Source organism: Thalia democratica, unplaced genomic scaffold, assembly GCF_965202585.1.
Source record: "Thalia democratica unplaced genomic scaffold, ktThaDemo2.hap1.1 HAP1_SCAFFOLD_319, whole genome shotgun sequence".
In the NCBI taxonomy this organism is placed as follows: Eukaryota; Metazoa; Chordata; class Thaliacea; order Salpida; family Salpidae; genus Thalia; species Thalia democratica.
The window spans coordinates 52,338-68,667 of NW_028139407.1; the positions used below are offsets into that span (position 1 = coordinate 52,338).

Genomic DNA, 16,330 nt, shown 5'->3' on the forward strand with positions numbered 1-16,330 from the left:
CTTTTATGTTTACATTCGTATAAACATGTACAGTTTTATTTTATACTCATTAGTATTAATAAGTTTATAATATTATTACATAAACATATAAATAAAAACAATGGAATAGTGTTAATAATTAAAGTATTTATTGAAGTACTTAAATTATAAAGATTACTAAACAATTACCTAAAGTTTTAAACTGTAATTTCTATTATTTTATGACAATTTTGTTTGTTTTCTAATCCTCAGTAAAAAAAGGTAGTTCTAGTACTTCTGTAAGACTTATTCGTTTTTCAGGATTAATTGTCAGCATTTTCTTTATTACGTCATAAAGATCCTTTTCTTCTTCTTTCAACTCATCTAGGGCATCATTAACCTCTGCAATATTTTCATTTAAACCCTCAAAATTCTCTTTATCTTTTTCTCCCATGCTTATTCTGTGTTCGTTATCAACATTCCCGATTTGTTCGATTTGGCACTCAGTAAATGGACCTACTGTTTCGTTGATAACAAGGAAAAGCTCTTCAACTGTTTCTGCGAGAAAAGGGCAGTATGACGTAGCAAGTTCAAAAACAGTGCAGCCTATAGACCAAACATCGCACGGGTATCCAATTTTGTGTCCCAGAACAACGTCAGCTCTGTATTGCAAAGTAGTTATGATGTTATCATTAAAGTTATCCTCAGTATATACGCAACCAAAATCGGACAGAGTGATGTCAGGTTTTTTGTAAAACTCAGGTTTACTTTCATTGTTGTAATGCCTGTTTAGCAAAATATTATCTGGCTTTATATCGGTATGCAGCAAGTTGTTATCATGAAGTAACTTTGTAGCTTCGATCAACTGACGTGCAATTGTGCGAATTTCATCTGTTGATAAAGATGGTTTAAAGTCATATATAGCATCAGTAAGTGTTGGTCCATAGAGTGGAAACACTAAATAGATAAAATTTTTATCTTCACCCGTTTCTAAAAGTTTAATCAAGCGGCTGCTATTTATTTGCTTTTCTTTTATCATTTCAAATGCCCATATTTCATCTAAAGCTGCTTCTTTATCACTTATAGCTTTGATAGCTACGTACTCATTAGTTACGTCATCGAAACATTTGTATACGGAACCAAAAACCTCCGCTTCCAAGTTTGCTATCAACAGTGTATATGTTATTTAGCTTTTCTCCAATAAGGTCAATTTCTTCTGTTGTTTCAAGGTTTGACTCTTCTGTAGAGCTCTTTAAAGAACCAGATTCTTTGCATGAGTCGTTGGTAAATGGAGCTTTATGTTCAGACACTGGACAATTTGCTGTTTGACGTTCATGAGTGTTTATCGTACACATTTTTTCCGCTATTTTGTTTTCCTCTTTAACCAAATCCCCTTTAAATTTTGACACTGCTCGGTGGATGATTGACTCTTGTTTTTTAAATATGGTGAGCTCATTTTTAATGAAATTTTGAAAAATTTATTAATGCTAATATTTTCTGAAAAAGTTACATTCAATTAATATTAGAACATATTCTTATTGAATAAAAATTAAACAAACCATAGTATACAATATACGAAAACGTGTCAGAAAGCGACGCGTCACTTTAACACGAAAAATAGTTCAACATTTTTATTTAAAAGCAAATTAGAATACTAATGAAATGCCTTATATTGATGTTAAATTGAATAGTTTAAATGACATGGTCGTTTTAAGTATAATGATAAATCAAAAACTTGAAAACCAAAGTTAATATGTATCAATAAAATTGTCATGTCGATTGATGTTCGGAAATTGCTTTAATAAAACCAAATATTTAGATTTTTCAAACGTAATAAAAGTTTCCTTAACATGAATTTGTTTACTTAAGATGATTAAATGTTACTTTTTATATACTTTCGTCATTTTAAGTGATACTGCAATGCAGGCACCTAGTTTGGTACGTTTCTGCAAATCTACAGAAACGTAAACATGTGTGCGAAAAAACATGCTTTTGTTTTGATTATATTGCTTTTAAGACCTTGTTTCTTTAGCTTTCAGTATTCGTTTATATTTAGTTTTGCACTCCTGAGAGATAATTTTTACAATAATTGTTCTTTTTAGCACATTTAGTGTCGTAAATATTAAACAAACTGAATACATCTAAATTGTATACAAATTACTTGATGTAGGTTTCTGTTATCCTATAGCAAATTATTGTAAAATAAATCATTTAAAAGCTCTAGATTTGGTTTAAATGATGTAAAAGAATAAAAATTTTAAGTGAGTGCGAGGACCTTGTACTATTGAAATGTTTGTGGTGAATTAAAAATATTTAAATTGTTTTAAATTTACATGTTTTTGTGTTACAAAAGAGCAAATGCAGATAGAAGATATATAACAAGATGAATTTTAAAGTAGTTAAACCTCAAAGTAAACTAACATGAAGAGTTAACTTTTGTTTTAAATCAAATTGAATCTCTGAAGTAAATGTTTTAAGATTAAATCCCTTTGGTTGACAAAAATACAAAAGTGAAAATCTTTTGAAACAATTATGGTAATATCACTTCCTTAAGTTTTATCAAGAAGATTAGAATCTATTAAATCAGAAAAAATAACACAATAAGACAAATAGCTTGCAACAAGAAGACAACTGAGAAACTCAATAATATAAAGATTTTTTCAAGAATAATATAAACAAATTATATATATTATTTTTTATTTTAGAATTTTATTCTTAAAAGAAAATTTGTTTTTTTAACTTTATAATTGCTTAGGTTATTTAAAATTTTTGTTTTTTCAAGATTTATATAGACAAATTATGGTTTTTTTATTGTATTTTAAAACTTTAGTTTGTAATTAAAACTTGTTTTTAAGATTTTATAATTGCTTACCTTATTTAAAGTTTTTATTGCATTTTTTAGCAAAGTTAAAAGGTTTAAATTGTACATTGTTGCCACACACTCAAAGTATCCTGGATAACTCTATGTTATTTTAAGTTATATTTTTGAACTCAGGCTGATTCAGTATAGTTTTGTTTTATCTATGAAAATCTAAGGACATGTTTAGGTTTGTTAATAGTTTAAGAAAAGATGGTTTTCTAGATTTGAATGAGATTTTGCTGGCTAGTTTTAATTAATTTTTATTTTATAACCAATTTTCCAAAAAAAAACATTGATAATGTTGAAAAGTTAGTCTTATTTCAATGATATAGAAAAAATTAGGATTTTTCAAACAATTTAAGGTCACCCAGTACATTTTTTTTAATTGACACGTTTTTTAAATATTACTGTAAATTTTTTTTTTCTACAAGCATTGTTGCTTACAATATGAAGATTTTGTATTTTATTTTTCCTTTAACAATTTAAAAGTAGTTTTAAAAAAAATAATTTAAAACTTTTAGTTTTTTAAATACTGGTCTGCCTAATAAAAATGATCTTGATATGTCCTTCTAATGATAACATGTTGACATTTAGTTGTTTATATTTAACATTCAAAATTTATGTAAGAAAGGACATGTAAATCTACTAAATTAAGTAGTATAAATAAAGTTTTATTTTATTTATTATTTTCTTTTCAGGGAGTGTTATTTATTTACAGACTGCTGAAAACACGCTCCTGTTATTTTAATAACTTTTTTTTTTTTAATAATAACTAATGAACTTAACCACAAATATTCATAACAAAAGTTTTTAAGATTTAAGTTTCAAATTTAGATAAGTCCTGAAATAAATGAGCTTTTTTAAAACAGTTTAATTACAAAAACAACCTTTTTTTTTAAATTTACAACAACTAAACTTGACCAAAATTTTACCACTATAAGTTATTAAAAAATTTTATATATCAAAATAGGTTATAATGTTAAATTTTAGCCAAAGTATGAGGTATGGATGTAGGTACACTTAGTTAATTGTCAATACTCATTATATTTAAACCTAGCTTTGTTTATTTTATCAGATAAATATATAATATGTTAATTAAGTCTATTTTATATAAAACAATTAACATAAATTAGATAAGGTATTTATTAAAAAAAATGAACAACATAACACTATTATTACAACACTGTTTAAAAATTTATGTTACTTTTGTAAAAAACTTGGAACAAAAAAACTTAAATTTTTTTAAGTTTGAATGAAATATACTCAAAACTTTAAACTATATGAACTATAAAATAGTATAAGAACTTGAAAACAACTAAGTATTGTTAAATAAAAGCTCAAAATACTTAAATTTAAGTATACAAAAATAGAAAACATGCAGTTTTAAAAAAGATCTAGAAATAATTTTCAACAATATCTCAACACAAGCTCTAGGTCTTATGAGCAAATATATTTTATAATAATGACAACACAGCCTAAAATACTTGCGCTCTGGTTGACTGATTTTGTGAAACTCATCATTTTAAAAACTCAACACCTAAAATATGTAAAGGCATAAAGAAGATCCTTTCCGTTACAATATATTGATTCAAAAATATTTCCTAAAAAAAGTATGTTAAATGAAATTTCATTATTGAATTTATTAAAATCAAACTGTATTTGATCAACTAAGTTAAAATTATTAACCAGGAAAAATGTAAAGATTTCTTTACAGATTTCCCAATGAAAAAATTGAACACAATGTAGTTTTACTTCTAATTGCTTTATAAAATCTTTAAATTCATATTAAATATTTTTATCAAATTTATAAAAAAACTTAACTTAAAACTAGAGATTTATACGTTGTGGCCATGCATTGCATCCTACTTATCTAAAAAATTATATGCTTGAAATTTAGAACATTCCAGTTATTTGATATTTAATTTTTACAGTTTGTTTATTTATTTTTGTACAACACCTTAAAATTGGAATTCTATATTTAAGCTGATTCCAGTCTATATTAAATACAAACTTTAAACTCTATAAAACATTTGAAGTAATTTTTAGATTATACTTTACACGAGGGTTACTACAAATAAACAAATAGAAATAATGTATACTTAATAGGTGTTTGTTTTCGTAAATTTAAATTTCATTTTTGAGTTTTTTTTTAGATTATTAGAACTTACAATGGCAACAACTTAATAACTTTACACCTTTAAATTGAAAAACTGTTGTATTTACTATAACTGTATTGAGATACAATTAGATGGTTAATAAATTAAAGTAGTTTTAGACGAAATTTTTATCAACTAAGCATGAAAAAATCGGAAACTTTTGCGAAATTATTTTTAATTTTGATATAAATTTGTTATAGAATATATAAAAAAACAGAAAAGTTAAAAAAAATATTCATTTTATTGCCAGCGTTAGGTGAAAAATAAGTAAGTTGTTTCTTGTAACTGTATTTTTTAACACTTTATCAAAATAACAAGACAAATTATAAATATTTTAATACTTAAAGATAATGTAGACTATAAACAATAGTCTCAAATGTTCAAATATAAAATTTAATGCGGTTTAAGTTTATTAAATATAGCATTAATTTATATGTAACTTTTTAAATGCTCTAGTATTTTTATTAGTTATAATTTATAAAAATTTTTTATTTGAACCAAAAAATGTTGATATCGATTAGTTTGTTAATAGAGCGTAATAATCTCATATAATAAAGCCACAGTGTCAGATTTCTATGAGAAAGTCGCCATAGAATTATTCGAGCATGTCATTAAAATAAAATGAAACAAAAAATTGTTAGGCATTCAGAAATCTTTATTTCTGAAAACTTTGTAACTCCGGTTATATGATTTTAATTATCTTTATAACTCTTCGTTGAAAAAAGGACAGTCTTAAATAAATTTCTTTAAGCAATTGCTGTTGTTTACATCAACAAATAATATTATGAATGAAGTTTATATAGTTTATGTTATTATGTTTTAATACTTGTCCTTCTTTAAAATTTTTTTTAATTTTATTTTTTATTCAGAATAGGAATACTCTGCTAAAACTTGCATTAATTAAAAATATGTGTAAACAAATGTTTCATTAGTAAATATCCGACTTGTTTTGAATATTTAATAGCTTAATTATATTTAGAGTAGTTTTCACAAACTACTTTTGTTTTTGTTAAACATTTTATCTAAACCTTAGTTTCTAATTAAGTTTATATGTTTATTTAAGAAATATCAAATTACTTTCAACAAGATATAGAACGAAACCAAGTTAAAATGTAAAATTTATTTACTACTTTTATATTTGAGAAAAGGGGAGAGAAAAAAGCATTTTTTAAGTGTGGTAGCACAGGATAGATTAATCAACTATGATAATGTTTGGTGAGTAACTTTTAGGAAACAAATATAAGTTAAAGGTGTTTACTGGTTTGTTAAAGCATTTTTATAGTAAAAAGATAAGTAAATTTTGATAAAGTTAATAAAACTTTATTTTTTGTATTTATTTTAGCAATAGATGTTTATTTAATTAGTACAAAATTATAAACATCCCTAACAGTTTTGACGTATATTATTCATTTCTAAGTTTCAATTTCCTAATTTACCAAAAACTTATCATGTTTTTTAATTGTCAATAGTTATAGATATTATATATGGCATAATTAATGATATTTTATCTAATATTAATTTTAAAATTTTACCCTTTTATAAAATTATTTTAAATTTATGACCATAATTTTTTAAATTATTAGTTTGTAGAAAAACAGTATTTTTAAAGGATACACCAAAATAAATTTTTATATAAAATATTTAGATTATTGTTAGATTAAAATCTTATATAAAGCCGTTAGTATGACATTATCAGTTTTAAGTGACTTTTGAAAAAGAATAAAATAGAATGTTTATGTTTAAAGCATAAACAAATATGTTTAAAATAAACTTTGCTCCAAATAATATATTTTGATTCAAAACCTATGTTTGATACAAATAGATGTATTACAAGTAAAATATTATAAAAAAATACACTTTAATTAAGTATTAAATTTTTTTAATGTACAGTTTAGTTTAAAAGCATCATCAAAATTTATTTTTGTATAAATAGTCTTAATACTTTTAAAATTGTACTATGTACCTAATTGTTTTGAATGCATCTTTCATATGTTGCCCATTGTTTTAGTGCTTATTGTTCAAATGGTGATTGTCACAAATTCATTAAATTAGAATGCAAGTATTTTGTTATCATTATCATGAGATAGAGTTGTCAATTCTAGAGCTTGTATTGAGATATTGCTAAAAGTTTTTGTTAGACCATTTTTAGAATATTTATTTTTTATTTTTATATGTTTAACATTAGAGTATTAACAGTTTATAAAAAACTATTCTTAATTAGTTGTTTTTCAGATCTTTAAACTATTTATAGTTCACATTATTAAATTTTTTTAAGTATGTTTCACTTAAACTAAAAATTGTTATTAAGTTTTATTCAGTTAAATTTATTTATGAAACTAATTTATGCTTTTAAAGCATTGTTGTTATTATAGTATTATGTTGTTCAATTTATAATAGACACATTACTTAGTTCTTGTTTTCTAATTTATATTAATTACTCTCAATTATAACATAGTATTTATTAGGTAGTAATTAAATAAGGTAAGATTTAATTAAAACTAGTAGTACCAACAAATTAAGTGTATCTACACCCATACCTTACTAAAAAGTTGTTGTAATACCATAATAAATGTTTATAACATTTGATGTGTAACTATACTAGAAATACTTTAAGCCACAAAAGTTATCAATAATACTAATGTTTTATAATTTGTACAACTTTACTGATTATCTAAACCCTGAAACACAACTAGATTAGCATGTTTTGAATTTGATAAGAAACATGTATATAAACTCTAAATGTTTCAGAACCAAATATTAGAACTTTTAAATGTTATACAAATGTATAAATAAATGTTTACGTATAAAACTGATTCAATATAAAGAACATTTGCAAATAAAGAAATTTTGGGCTAATATTTTATAATATATACTCAAAAACTTGACTAGTTTAAAATTTAGCTGAAAAAGATAAAATTATTCTATTTTCTGTTGTACTTATTATGGACTCTGTGGTTTAAAAATTATAACTTTCAAAGTTTTTTCAAGATTTTCTCACATAGCTTTGAATGTTAAAGCAGGGTTTAGTAATATGAGTCAAGTGGGGCTATGTGCATTAAAAAGACCACAGGGGGCCATTAAGTCACAAATTAAAAGTTACATTAGATATTTAGGTTGATGAAGATAGCAAAACAAAAAAAAGTTCTTAACTATCTAGAATGGTAATTATAAAAAAAAAGTTTGACATTATGGAAATGAATTACAGAATTAGGGACCACAAGCTGTAAATTAGGTGGCCACGAAGCCATAACTTGAAATTTTTACTAGGTATTTTAGAACTTATAATAAAGAACAAAAACCATGTCTTAGATAATTGTTGGAGTAGGCCATAACTTTTTCAATTTTTTAAGGTTGCATTTAAAAAAAGTTTAAGAAAACCTTGATTAAAGTTAACTACTCTTTTGTCAATTGACTGAAAGTTAAAACCTAATTCAGGTGATTGAGTATATTTTTTTTTTAGTTGTTTTATAGCTGTTTAAAGTTTAAGATAAGAAGGTGATATAAAATATTTTTAAATTGTACACTTATTGCTACTTCACATAAATTTTTCGAAAAAAAATAAAACAACTATATTTGCAAGCTATAACCTAAATTTTTTTTTTAAAGACAAAGAAAGTCCTCTTGCTAAAAAATTTGCATGAAATTTTCAAATAACTAAAAGTTTTTCAGATCTTCTAAAAAATTTTTCTTAATACCATTGTCAACATACTTCTATTTTTGTTGTACTAGTTTTATAAACTACATAATCTACTAATATTTGTTATTAGCATAAATATTTAATATGCTGCCTGTTAAACGCTATATTATTATTTTATTATTTCAGAAAGCTGTTAACATGACAACAGAAATGGAAGGAACATTTCAAACTGAATCTCCAAATAAAAAAGTTCTAGGTAGGTTTTATTAAAAATAATACAACTCTTAAGTGAGCACTTACTACTGAGTACGCATTTTTAGAGATTCTACTAAGTAGCCAAGACAAAGGTTACTTTGTATTAGAGAACAAAACGTATACAAAAAAATATGTTCTTGTATAAAGTAGTAGTTATATTTAAACTAATTATTAAACAAATATAATAAACTTGTTTAATCATTTTATTTTAGCATAACTTATAAATACAGAAAAACAAACTAGTAATTTTTACAATAAGTTGTATAAAATTGTTTACTGGACGACTAAACAAAAAAACGCTCAATATACTTGGTCCTATCATCTGAAGTACAAAAAAACGAAAAATAAAAAACGAAAAAACTGGTTATCGATTTGTACAACAACTTAACCTCGTGTCCAGGACAAGTTTGTAGAGAAAACTTGATTAAGAAATTTTTTTTTACGTTGTAAAGTATAATATTATTATATAAATTATTGCTTTTCGAGTTTAAATAGAAGTTGACAATTATAGAAAAAATATCATGATTTGTTAAAACTATATATTATTTATGATATTATAATCTTTAACAAAAATTTTTTATTAGTACTTATTTTCCAGACTTTACATATTACATATTTACTGGTACTGCCAAAGGAGACGCTGCAGTTTGTCTCCTATTTATTTTTCTGTTTGTAGCAATTTTATCTGCAATACATGTTTGGTGCAAGATTCGTAGGAGAAGCTCTGAGTATTTAGACGAAGGTTAGGTAGAAAGTTATAATTTTATTTCTAGTCAATACGAGTTTTTAAAGTCATTGAAATTTAACACAATTTATTTAACTCAATTTACAGTTCATTCACTATAACAATTTTAATCAATTTATAGAGTCAGAGATAGAAATTTCAGGAGATACGGATAGTCTTCATAGTCTGCCAGCATATGAAAAATTTATGGCAAACCAAAATTTTTATCCACCTACTATTAGTTATGAAAATGAAGAGCAGCATGATAAGCTACCTACTTACCGTGAGTACATTGAAAATCCAGAAAAGTATCATGAATATAACTTCGATAGTAGTAGTTTTCTAAACTAACAAAAATCAAAGATCAAACAAGTTTCAGCTTAAAAGAAGAAGTTTTTTTGCTAACATCTCGATATGTCACTTTGTATAAATCTTAGAAGTTTGAAAATATTTTTTATTAAATAAACTTTAAAAAACATGTATGTTCATTTTATTTTTATAAAGTGTAAAAGCTGATTACACTGCTCAAAAATAGTGTTAATTATTAATATTTTTATGATCAAAATATAGTATTTTTACCAACCCAATCGCATACACAATTTGAAACCTTTTTTTTGAAAATTACGTTAAGTCTAGTGTAGTTAAAGCATAATATTATATTATTGTTGTTTCTAAAAATAATATTTAAGTGTGCACAGACATATTTAAAACAGTATGTATGACTAAATTGAAATAGTGTACATTTTAATTTTTCTATTGATAATTTTTTGCAAAAAAAGTTAATTCCTATACGTTGCAAACTAATATACAATGATGTTTTTTGGAACTTCCTATTTAAAACAAACTAGTTTTAGAAAAATAATTTTTTTGGTCCGTATAGTGTAAATAACAACAATTCAATAATAAGCAAATAAACATCTAAACGTTGCTACACACGCAGACTAAGTCAGACTAGTTTAGAGACTTCTATATCTCATGCAAATTTAAGCATTCTTGTCAGTTTAATTCTTGAAATTTTTTTTTATTCTAAAATATTAGGCTAGTTTTGGGTCACTCAGGCTGTCTTTTTTGCTTTGGGGAGTGGCAAAGTAGATTTATGATTTGTTCAAGTTACAGTTTTGCTTTTAGTTATAGTATATGTCAGTTATAAAGTTATGTAGCTGCTATAGTTAAAAAGAAACATTTATATTAATTGCACACATGTAAATCAAAACAATCAGGGTTGTCAAAAACATTTAAATCCTAGAAAAATCTGGAATTTGACAATTTAGTCTAAAGATAACATGGAAATATCTAGAATATGGAAATTTTTAATAATTAAAACAAGATATTCGAAAAAAAAAAATTAAAAATTGTAAAAACCTTGAATGTTAAAATTTAGAATTTAAGTATTAAAATTTTGACTTGACACAAAAAATATATTAAATAGATAATAATTTTTGTCATTGTCAAATTTTATTTTTGAACTTAATTAAAGAAGCTTTACAGTGTCTTATCAATGTTATTGTAATTTGTTGTTGTAAACTCAGTTTTTTTTTTCACTTTAAACTGAATTTTAAACTTGAAATATAAGCAAAAACGTGTACATTTAAAATCCTAAAGCAATTTAGAAAACCTGGAAGAAGTTTCTCAAAACCAGTGGCCACACTTTGTAAGTAAAGAAATTTCGAATCGACACAAATAATCTATAATATAAATAATTTATAATTTTTAAAATCATATTCAAAGTACAGGGTTGCCACAAAATTGGGAAAATTAGGACAAAAAAAAACATTGAAAGGAAATATCACAAAAAAAAACTGGAACAGTCAGGAAATTTGGTATAAACATTAGGAGCACAACAAGATAGTTAATCATCACTAAAATCTTAGTTTTACTGATAAAATTTATAAAAAAAGTTGCTTTTGCAGTTTATTGTTTTTTCATTGGCTAATTGAACAAATATTTATAAACTAACCAATGTAAAATTTAGTCTAATAAATGTGTTAAGTATAAATAAGCAATCTATATGTAGCTTTAAGTCATTTAAAATAATAAACTGAATAAAAGTAAAACTGTTTATATATAGTGCGACTAAAACTAAAATTGCGACCCGCGATCACAAACTACCTGCCGAACCCTGTATTAAGGTAATTAATATTTTAAACTTAGCTATTTTATAACTATATATTAAATAAATATTCTTCTTGGTTATGTTTATTCACGAAATAATTACCAAACTAGTAAAATATATTATAACCATTTTCAAATAAGTTTTATTTTTAGTTTTTTACTAAAACAATTAGAAAAGATTTCTAGCTAAGCTTTTTTAATTTAAAAGTACGAAAAGTTTGCACTTATGATATCAAAGTATTTCAAATAATGTAAGGATCCTTAAAATAATTAAAATGAAATCTATACAAGTTTTAAAGACTAAGATTATAAAATACATTCTTTAATAGATTACTCAGAAGCAATATCAAAGTATAACATACGTAACAAAACATTTCTAATCGTTTTAAATTTATAAATTACTTTAACACGTGCTTTTTGCCAAAAGAGCAGCTAAATTATTAGTTTGTATTGACAGTTTGCTAAATTAAATATTTCATTTATTATTAGGGTATTACATTTTCTTGTGTTATAAGGTTAAAGTTGCAAAAGTTTAAACGTAACTTTTACCTGCTTAAAAATTAAACTAAATTGTCAAGACCTACAAATATAAATTCCTCTAGATAGTGTTTTAATTTAACATTATGCCAGTTAATAAGGCTTTTTAGATTAGGTTAAAACATGAAAATATATTAACAATTGTTACATGACAATTCAAATTTTGAGAATTCAAATCCTTAAAAAAACTTTTAGTAGGCCATATCCCAAAAAGTAACAAGTATTTAAAAAAAAATTAGATAAGCTGTTTTTTGATTTATTTGACCAGATTATTAAATTCAAATATATAATAAAAATTCTGATAATTTAAAACTAAAACTCAAATATCAATAAAATTACTTTTGTTAAAAACTTGTTTTAGCCATTTCTCAAATAATGTATAACAGTTTCAAAACAAGAAAAAGTTTTTAGTTGTTAATTAGACCTACATATTTTATTTAATGTACTGCATCCATTGACAATAAGTAAACATATTTCTGCTTAATTTACTTCATTATATCTATAATAAGAAAAAAATAATGTCGATTTAAGTTTCTAAACGTCAGTTTTTTGTATTTGAAGTTGCTTTAGACGAATGTTTCAAAAAGTTGGCCCAAGATACTCAGTTAGCCATTAGGAGCAGTTAGGTTAAAGGGGGCCATGAGGTTGTTATTTGAAACTGAAGTTGCAAACGAAGAGCAAAAAAAAATATTAATCATGTTTTGGGTTGAGAGCTTTTATATTTTTTAATGAGCGCCTTTAGAAAAACCTGCTTATGACTTATGCATTTCATCTTTTGACTCGATAAATTGGTAGTAAAATCAGCAAAAAATAATTCATTTAAAATATATATGCAAAGTAATAAAAAACAAAGGAAACAGATTCTTTTAGACTCCAAAAATAAAAACTTGTAAATAAATGTTTTAACTTTTTATTATACTTTAAAAATGATATAGACTAGATTTACGCATTGTGTATAATGCTAATAAACCAAACGCTGTTTAAAACCCATTGAATTCTAAATAAAATACAAAACAATTGCAATTTGTGAGTTTTAAACTATGTTTTACTACCTGAGTATAAATACTGCTTTTGAAACCATTATTTATTTAAAAAAATAAATGTAAAATACTCACTCAAATTTTCTCCTATATATAATTTTAAAATATAACTACCATTTGTTCTATTGAAAATGTGTTTCGATAAAATTACTTAATAAACTATAATAGTTTAAAGTATTCCTATAGTAAATGACAAAACAAACTGTATATATGCTTTGATTAAAAAAATTAATGTTTAGTGCAGCGGTTCTTAACCCTTTATTCATGCTTTTTCCCTTTTTGGAAGGTTATTATTAAATTTACCCCCTTTTTGAAATAAATTACTAAATTTACAAGTAGTGTTTATATTTGAAGAAAAAACTAGATTTTTTTGAAGTTTGCGTTACTAATTATAAAAATTAATGAAATTTAAGGAGTTTAACTGCCTTAAAATTATCCAGTTTAATACTAACTTAAAAATTTAAAAAGACAATCAAAATAACTTATTTACATAACTTTAATAACAAAAATTTACACCATAAAAAAAAGGAGTTTTACCCTTGAGGTAAATTCACCCTAACAATTTTAACAATAAAAATTCTATGCTGCATATAAACTTTTATGTCAAAAATATAAAATAAATGACAGCACAAAAAGAAAAAACAAAATAAACATTTTCATTATAAAGAATGTAATTAACAACACTAATAATTTACAAACCATTTACATAAAGTAACACGTTTATATTAATACAAATTTAACTTATTAGTAAAAATTAAAGTAAATTAAGTTACTCATGAAATGGATAAAGATAATGTACTTGTTTATGAACTTAAATACTGATGATTGTGAACTTTGGCAATTTTCATTTTAAAGCGTCCAGTTGAAAACAGTTAACTAATTTACTAAGTCGGGAAACAACCAATTTTTTTTACTATAAATAAGCACTATAAAAAGAAAATGTTAAATAAATTTAATTAAAAAACAGTACAACTGTTTTTAATAAATCTAAAATAAAAAATCAATTTTAATAAATGACATACCTATAATCTTTCATTGTAAAAACTGAATCAAGACCTTAATTTACTACAACTATTAAACATTTTTAAATGTAATAGTTTACCACTTCAACATCATTGAAAACTTGTTAAAGCAGTGTTAAAAGCAAACTTACTTTCTCTTGTTTCAAATAAAAACGGGATGTTTATATGCAATTAAAGTGAGTTCTTAAAATAGCCTTTTACTCATTTATGTATATTTTATTATCACAGCTAAACTGCATTGCACGCAGCGCCAAAACCGTTACTGATTATTGGTTATATTAACATACTATCAAAACGGTAAAAATATAACAATTCACTTTGTTTTAATTCATATTAACTATAAAATCATAATTTTCTCTAATAAATTGGTAGTAGTTTATCTTTTTTTATCTTTTATATGTTTTTACTTGTTTTTTACTTGTGAAAAAAGTATTGCATATTTAGTATAAACTGAACTAACAACAAAATTTAAAACATATTTAAAAGGATCATGTTTTAATTTCAGTTTTACTTTATAAAAATATTTGTATAATTTTTCTAGATAACATATAATTGTCACTTTCTTTTGCATAATTTTCTTGTTTTTTGAAATATAGGTTTTAGAAAACGTTTAGATAACAAGTTATGTTGGAAATAATTAGAAAATTTTCGTAGTTAACTTTGTTTTCTTTATACAACTAACTTAAAAAAATCTAAGTTAAAGTTAGAGCCTACCTCTGTTATAGTTTTAACCAGAACGTAGCTAGCTCTAAAAAGTTACGAATCTGCAAAAAAAAATCAAGAATAATGTGTGATGACGTCATAACGGGAATAGAGTAGTTTTAACTATCCTAATTATATATAAAATTGTATAGTTTTGTTAAAAGTTTAAAATAAAATGTTAAATTATAAGGAATAACTGTATACAAGGCAAGTTGTACTGCTCTTGACCCCCTATAATTCTTTATGTGTTGAAACTTTTATGAGCCTATAAAACCTTTCATTCAAAATAAAAATATTAATAAAGAATTTAACTTTAATAATATTACTGATAGGCCTAAAACATACAACTTTGAAAACAGTTTCCTCACTTCAAAAAGTATTTGCAAAAATGTTTGCTTTTATTAAAATAAAAGTCATAAATTTTAGGAGTTAAACAAAAAACAAAAAGGATATAAAATAAAAAAGTTCACAACATTAGATGAAATTCAGATGTACAATTACTTTGTTTTGTCAAAAACAATTCATAAAGAAAGGAAGAGTACACGTCTTTGTAAATGTTATTACTAGCTTTAGTAGCGTTGTAAGGACGTAATCCTTTATTTGAATTTCCTTACACTAAATAATAATAAATTTCCCTTTGAATTTGTCATTTTAACCGACTTTTTGAAATATATGACACATATCCTCCTTGAAAAGTTATTCCATATATTGTTTTTTAATTCTTCGAAGTTTCCGCGGAAAATAAACTATTTGCCGAGAAAAAAGCTGATTATCTCAAAATATTGGCATATAGGCACTACTTCCGCGGACGCAAAGGCTTTTGTTTCGGTCTTTGTACCGTAAGTCGGTTAAGTTACTAAGTTATTCAAACAACTCTTTTCGGGTTGTTTCTTGGTAAAAAATGAAAAGTTATTACGTCATTACCGTTCCAGTTACGTCATTTACTACGATCGTGTCGAAGACAAGGCTAATGGAGCTCCCTTGTTATCTAGTTCAGGGTCATTAGTTCACCATATTTCAAAGAGGTCGATCCAGATTTATCCAGTTTACTCCGATTTCCCCTGGGTTTCGTTTACTAAACGGATTTCCTCCCCCACCATCGACTACTCATTCGTTACTGTGTTAGTATCGTTGTGTGTTGTGTGTAAAAAAAAATAGTATTAGCTTTAATCGTGTTTAACATCTAGTTTGAAGTATTCTTTAGTTGTTATTAATCTAGTCGAGATCGAAAACTAAATTTTCTAGTTTTTGAATTTAAAGTTTATATATTTTACGAATTTCCTTTTCTATATAGTTAATTAGTACTTTATAAAATTTAAAGTTTTAA

At 24.3% G+C, this 16,330-nt stretch overlaps 1 protein-coding gene across 1 annotated transcript; it reads right to left on the reverse strand.

Annotated features, from left to right (window-relative positions):
* Positions 1–220: 220 nt before the first annotated feature.
* On the reverse strand, positions 221–1,313 carry LOC145846195 (dual specificity protein kinase CLK2-like). Its single transcript, XM_082953108.1, has 2 exons — positions 1,106–1,313; positions 221–849 (listed from the first exon to the last, which is right to left on the reverse strand). The coding sequence occupies exons 1-2, from the start codon at positions 1,311–1,313 to the stop codon at positions 221–223; spliced, it is 837 nt and encodes a 278-aa protein (XP_082809234.1).
* Positions 1,314–16,330: the final 15,017 nt, after the last annotated feature.